This window comes from Mytilus trossulus, chromosome 6 (genome assembly GCF_036588685.1).
Source record: "Mytilus trossulus isolate FHL-02 chromosome 6, PNRI_Mtr1.1.1.hap1, whole genome shotgun sequence".
Classification (NCBI taxonomy): Eukaryota; Metazoa; Mollusca; class Bivalvia; order Mytilida; family Mytilidae; genus Mytilus; species Mytilus trossulus.
Window position 1 is genome coordinate 54,289,546 of NC_086378.1, and position 7,229 is coordinate 54,296,774.

General features: G+C 31.1%; 1 protein-coding gene across 1 annotated transcript; it reads right to left on the reverse strand.

The window, feature by feature from the left end:
- Positions 1-2,914: 2,914 nt before the first annotated feature.
- LOC134723546 (uncharacterized) lies at positions 2,915-6,438 on the reverse strand. Its single transcript, XM_063587129.1, has 3 exons — positions 6,314-6,438; positions 4,462-4,601; positions 2,915-3,363 (listed from the first exon to the last, which is right to left on the reverse strand). Exons 2-3 carry the CDS (start codon positions 4,568-4,570, stop codon positions 2,984-2,986), a joined length of 489 nt encoding a protein of 162 aa, XP_063443199.1. The 5' UTR covers positions 4,571-4,601; positions 6,314-6,438; the 3' UTR covers positions 2,915-2,983.
- Between the last annotated feature and the right edge of the window lie 791 nt (positions 6,439-7,229).

Sequence of the window (7,229 nt, forward strand, 5' to 3'; positions counted from 1 at the left end):
ATCTTTATCTAAAGAAATGTAGTACCAAAAATATGTTCGAATGGCTAATAGGTTGAGAGAATCTAGACGTCCAGAATCGCCTTTGCAATTTAGGACTTAAAGGGATGTTATATTAACAAACTTCTTTTTAAGGTCAATGATGCCCGTTAACTGATCAAGTTAATCATTCATAAGTTAAATTTGAAATGTTTGGCACTATAACCACAAACAGTTAATTCGCGCCAAAACATGTATATATATTTATATGGAGTTTTGCTTTTTCTTTTGTGTCACGACCTTATTTCTATAAGTTTGACTTCTCCTCTGGTAATTTTCGTCCCTCTTGTATAAAAGATTCCAAAGATCTTTTAGAGTACACACAATCTTACTCTCTTACATCTTGCAATTGTATTAAAATATTTGACTTTTCTACACTTTACACAAGTATTCCAAATTCCAAACTAAGAGACAAATTGAAAGAATTGGTATTGCTTTGTTCAATAAAACGTAGGTACAAGTATCATGTCTTAAGTAGGGATCAATCTTACTTTAAAAAGGATCACTCTGATTTAAACAATTAATTCTCTGAAATTGACATTTTCAAGATGCTTGATTTCTTTGGTTGAAAACATATTTGTTCCAATGGGAAAAAATTGTGACCCTCTTCTTGTCGACTTGTCTTTTTTTGTAATGAGGCTTCATACAGGAACTTCTTAAGAAGAGAGATAAGAAGTTAGCAATACCCTTTAACTCTCCTTTCCGCTATATAGATGATTTTCTTTCACGAAATAATTCAAAATATGGTGACTATGTTGAACGCATCTATCCCATCGAACTAGAGATAAACGATACAATAGATAAAGTTAAGTCGATCAGATATCTTGACTTACATCTTTAAAGTGACAATGTGGGTCGGTTGTAAACAAACTTTACGACAAAAGAGATTATTTCAACTTTCCAATTGTGAACTTTCCATTTCTAAGAAGCAACACTCCAGTAGCACCTGCATATGGGGTATATATCTTCCAATTGATACGATATTCCCGTACTGGCATTTCCTATCATAATTTTCTTGATAAAGGGTTGCTGCTCACAAGGAAGCTATTAAATCAAGAGTTCCAAATGGTGAAGTTAATTCGTAAACTTTACGAACAAAATCACTAGTTGGTTAACCGTTATATGGAATAACCGTTTCACAAATGATATATGTTCCTTACGTCGTAACTACAATCTCCTTCCCTTTCATGAATGTGACCTACCAAATTATTAGACTATTTTCCGGATTTGTTACAACATTAGCTAAACGACAGATGCCACATGTGGAGCAGAATCTGCTTATCCTTCCGGAACACCTGAGATCACCTCTTGTTGTTGGTGGGTTGATGTTGATTATACTTTAGCTTTCTATAGTGTGTCATGTGTACTATTGTTTGTCTGTTAGTAATTTCCATTTTAAGCTATGGTATTGTCAGTTTATTTTTTATTTATGAGTTTGACCGTCCCATTTTATCTTTCGTCCCTCTTTTATAGCTGGCCATATGATAGCGGCTTTGTTCATTGTTATAGACCGTACTACGATCTTCATAATAACTGACACCCTCAACTTAGAGTGGAGATAATATTTTTTTCTTTTCTTTTCTCTCTTATTTACCAAACTTTATCTCATCTAAATTGTTGTTGATTGACTAAATGATTAATGTTTCTTTTTTTGTCGGAAGAATCAAACGACAATTTGAATTAGTTTTAAATTATGAGGGTGAGTGCGTGAATTTAACTGAATCCGTTAAATTAATCTTTTATCATATTGATGATATTTTGTTTTGGATTTAAGAGTGAATATCCACACACTACTTCTAAAAAGGTATATTAAAACAATCGAGGAGTGACAGAAGTTTTTATCAAGAATATCTAAATCTAAAAAATAGAGTTTGTCAATTATTTTTCGAAATATGAATAATTATAAAGGTTGACAAATATGTTCAGTAATTCCGTAATCAAATAACATTTCAGATCCATCCTTCTGCTCAAAATGCTTGTAATCCGTAACAATAGATATTTAACTTGTTTCAGAAATGGAAATAATGAAGTATTACAGTTAAACGCAGGTGTAATCTGTAAAATATGATATTACTAAGTCCCTTGATGAGCTACGCAGCCATGTATTTATTCAGTTAACCAAATAAGTGATATACTTGGGACGTGCATGACCTTTTTTTAGTCATTGGGTTATCAGTTTGGGCAACTATCAATTGAACAATAAATTCCAAATGTTCATTATCTATTGATTGTTTTGTTGTTTGGTCTTACTGACTCATATACCTCATATCAAAATTAATATCTGTCTTACATATATAAGTTAGAAAGTCCAGTCCCTGTTATATCTTTCGTCTCCCATATATATACACCATCGACGATTTTGTTTAATTTCGAAAAGAGAGTTTGAACATATGCAGTTTGACAGATATTTTAGCGTACTTATAACAAGTCTTTTTAATGTAGATTTTATCAAATGTGTCTTTTATTTTTGCCAAGCAAGGGAGATTATTACTTGAACAAGTTGAAAGATTTAACTGCAAAAAACGACATTCCATAACACATTTGCATGTTATCATATTGTATATAATTGTTGTATTTCAACCTGGGAAATCAAATGCAACTAATATCAATTAACCAATCAAATTTCAAAATGTTCAATATCTATAGGATGTGTGTTTCGTTTGGTGTGATTTACCTACGATATGTTCCTCATCTTTCAATTTATATCAGTCTTATATACACTAATCGACATGCTGAAGTCCTGCTACAATTGATGAGGATAAATAGTAAATATAAACATCCGTCCAGTTTTATTTGTTTTAAAGTATAGGTTACATGCCAAAAAAAGAATTAAATGCATATGTAAGCTTATTACTTTAAAAAAAATATAACGATAACAAAATGGTAAACTTTATTCAAAAGCATTCACTGCTCTTTTTTTTAATGTTTTGGTCTAAATGCAACATCTTTACTCTATCCATATTCTTTCTGAATCAGGCAATTTAACTACAGTGAAAGTGTTATAAACATCAAAGAGAATCGATGCCTTGTTGGTCATCTGTACCCAAATCTCGTCATTTACTGCCAACTGCATGCAGACAGTTTGGGTTGCCATATCAAATTGGGTACCAGTATATAACCACACATAAATGCCTCCATTTTTCCTTAGAGTAGTGTGAGCGGTTACAGTGCCTGACATCATGGTAACAGACACCAAGTAATTACCAGCCATAGTAGCTTTATATTTTCCACCATTAAAATTAGTACTCGGACAAAGAATCCGGTTATATTGGATTATTGCATTTGTCGGGTATGAATTCGGACCACTGGGTAAGGTTGCTGTTAATCCTGTGTAAAAAAAATCACGGAATTAAGAAAATGCATAATACACATACATTATAAACATACACCGTTTATTAGTACGGCATGATTAACATTCTTTGCTAAATCTCTTGCGTAATTTACCCTACAGTCAGCTGTTGTTTGTACTTGTTAATGACCACATATTATTATCTTGATGATATTTATTATATTAAATATAGGGTGATATTTTCAACAAATTGTTTTCCTCATCCAGATGCATGGGATTGAACAAGTTTTTTTCTTTCGTATTAATCGTTTAAGACTTAGCATTTTAGCGTACAGTGTAATAACACATATGAATATGTGGTACAAATATGCAACAATAAGTTGTAATCTTCGGATACATGTATGTATAATTGTTAATAAAATTTGATAGATATTTAGCGAGCTGTATACCTTTAATGCATATGCAAAGCCTTTTTAGGGAAATTTCTGTTTAGATATGCTACTAACTTTGCTTCACAATATTATTAAAATAAAAAGAAGCAAATATTTTTAGATTTTCTCCCCTTCAAAAAAGTTAACTAAACATTTGTGTAGAAGGTAGGGAAAAATATAAAATGATTAGACTTTCTTTCAATTTAAGAATAAAATCAAAATAGAGGGGGTTTATTCCAACGGGACATTCAAACGCATAGTAAAAAAAACTGACAACGCCATGGCAATAGTACAAAAGATTGTATTTTTAAAAGATTCATGAAGGCCAAATTCAATTTCGATGACAGCCAATTGAAACCAACTCGGTACTCAGTGTGTCGGAACTGGATTGATTTTGAAAAAGATATTTCTTGATTTGAACGCTGGTAGTTTTAGAAATTTTGTTTTAAAGATTGTGATATTTATTGAATCTCGTTTCGTCGTATTGGTGAAAACGCCTTTTTGGACTTTACTTGCTCAACTTTAAGATGTTAACGTTTCAGCATTCATAATGAGAGTCAAGCTACTGCTTTGGACCCCAAACTTGATAATTATATCTTCATATAGTTAAATTTATCATCCTACTTTTTTTTAAAGCTATCGCATGTGACAATCTGTCAATACACGCAGTGACATTTTTGTAACTTTTAATCGTGATTAGCATACCTGAAACCACCGGATCGGGATCAAAACCACCCGGTATAACTCCATTAACAATACGTGTACAACACATATGCATAAACGCACACACGATGCATTTCAAAATGTGAGTCATTCTCACTGCAAATGAGATTTGGTAAGCGTATCTGCAACACAAATTTTTAATAATATATACAACTTTGACATGAATGAATTCAACAGTTATTCATCGTAATACAAAACATTGTACACAAATATGTTTTACATAATTGCATATTATTCAGTAAGAATAGTATCAACAACAACAAAATCTAAAATTAATTTAAAAAAAGTTTTATATATCTAAACAAAAGTAAACTATCGACTAAATGACACAACGAAGTTAAACGAAGCATCAATATATCAACACAAACAGGATCCATGTCAAAAAGTGAGTCATTATCATCTCAATTGAGAGTTGTTACCTTTATCAGCTAAACAAATAAACAATATTATTATCTTATTCAGTACGCAAATAATAAAAAAAAGTCAAAGGTAAAGTGAAAACGGTCAATTAAACAAAAGTAAAAAAAAAACTCTCAAACTGTACTGTGTACGACTTATCTACAATACAGACACTCTCAACAAATTCAAAAGTGAAAAAGCAAACAGCAAAAGGTGTATGTTTTGCCAGCTACAAACCCAGATTTCATCTAGTATACATAAGGGTACGGCTGTATTATGTGTATCTTCAGGAATATTGAGTGTTGTTCGATTAGTTTGATGTTTTTGATCTTATATTTTCCGAATTGATAAGGAACTTTCCGTTTTGAATTTTTCTTTCAGCTCGGTATGTTTGTAATATCATGAATATTGCTTTTTGGTAACTATTTGCATCTCGAGTAGCCTGACTACTTAAAATATTTTTTTAAATTTGTCGCTCAAATCAATGTTGAGTTTCACAGTTCCCTAAGGTCAGCCAGAATTCGATGATTTGGGATGCAATCGCAGGCGTGTGCTAATATTTAGTTTATAAATACATACTAATTTTATGTAACGATAAATAAATCACGTCCGTAAGATTATCATTTGTGATTAATTTGCCGATAGAATAAACCTATGTTATGTTAAAAGAGGGACGAAAGATACCAAAGGGACAGTCAAACTCATAAATCTAAAACAAACTGACAACGCCATGTTAAATTATGTTAAATTTGCTCTACAGATTTTGTTTAAACCATATAATGTTAAGTTTGCTCTAAATAATTTTGTTTAATATGTTTAAACCATATAATGTTAAATTTGCTCTACAGATTTTGTTTAAACCATATATTGTTAAATTTGCTCTACATATTTTGTTTAACATGTACAAACCTTATTATGTTAAATTTGCTCTACGGATTTTGTTTAAACCATATAATGTTAAATTTGCTCTTCATATTTTGTTTAAACCATATTATGTTAAATTTGAACTACAGATTTTGTTTAAACCATATAATGTTAATGCAGTCAGAACAAAGTGTTTGTTTTAATTATGGGTTTGTTCACAGCTAAATCAACGGATTTCATTCAGCTGCTTTAAAAGAAGCATTAACAGTAAAAGTTTAACCAAAGTGAACTACCATGTGTTTACTATGGCATTTTCATTTGAGGCAATAACAACTTTAAAAGCATCATTGAAATATGAGTGGTTTTTTTTCTAAAACTATATACAATGTGTGAAAACACTGTCGGTCAATCATAAAATTGTGAGTCTTTAAAGTCTAATAAGTATAAATCAAACATGCTTTTAATACAATTTATATTCCGTAATAGTTTAATGAATACCACTTGACACCATTCATATCGCGCCTTTAATGTTTTAATCAATTGTATAAGTATTCTAATTCTTTTCATTTACCTGATTTTAAAAGTTTCCTCAGTTGATGAATCTGCTCCTGTGGTAACTTATCATGGACAGAGAAGATTATTCTGTTTTATAGTGATGTACACAGCTGATGTGTTCAGATTTAGCAACATCTTGCGATTACCACGTTGATATTTTGAATGCTTTGCTTGCAGATGTTGTGATTACGTAGGCGGTTTGTAAATGTATGATTTACTGACTAACATTTTGATTATATTCAGGCACATTAATCTCCCCTTTTCCATTCTCAATTTTATTTACATTAATCTTTGTATTGTTTATTACATTTTGAGATGATCATGGTTGATCATATTTGAGTCAGTCAGTGTATGGGTCTGGTCACTCGTGGTCATTCGTGTGTGTTCACTACTTTTTACAATTACTGATATCTTCCTTTTCAAAGTTGACCACTCGCACCATGTTGTCAGTACCTCCATAAGAAAGGAAATTCGGATACCGTGCTCTGAATCCTTCATGTATCTTTTAAGCATTGCCTACAAGGTATGTGACAGTATGAACTTAACAATCATATACATCTGAACATATATTGCCGTTTTATAAAATGTTTATCGATATACACAAAATTTAAACATAGTTGTTTTAACATCGACGGTCTTATCACTTGGAAACCTTATATATAATAAACGGCACTAATTAACGTTGCGTTTTTTTATAACCATGCCTGTTTTATTTGTTTTAAATTTAGATTTCACCAATCTTATCATATTCGGGGAACATTGAATAGTTCTCCTCAATGAACATATAGATTTGCTATACACTTTTTTTTTGGCAAAAGTACCGATGGTATAAGTATGTGTGCTTTCTTTCTTTCTTTCGAAACAAATTATTGTGTTTATTCTTAGAAAAAAACTAGTCTACAGGTTTTTAAACCTTTCAAAATCCTTTTCAG

Coding starts and splice junctions, on each gene's coding strand:
- LOC134723546 (XM_063587129.1), bottom strand. CDS start 4,570: ATGACTCACATTTTGAAATGCATCGTGTGTGCGTTTATGCATATGTGT. Junction 3,364..4,461: donor TCCCGATCCGGTGGTTTCAG/GTATGCTAATCA, acceptor TTTTTTACACAG/GATTAACAGCAACCTTACCC.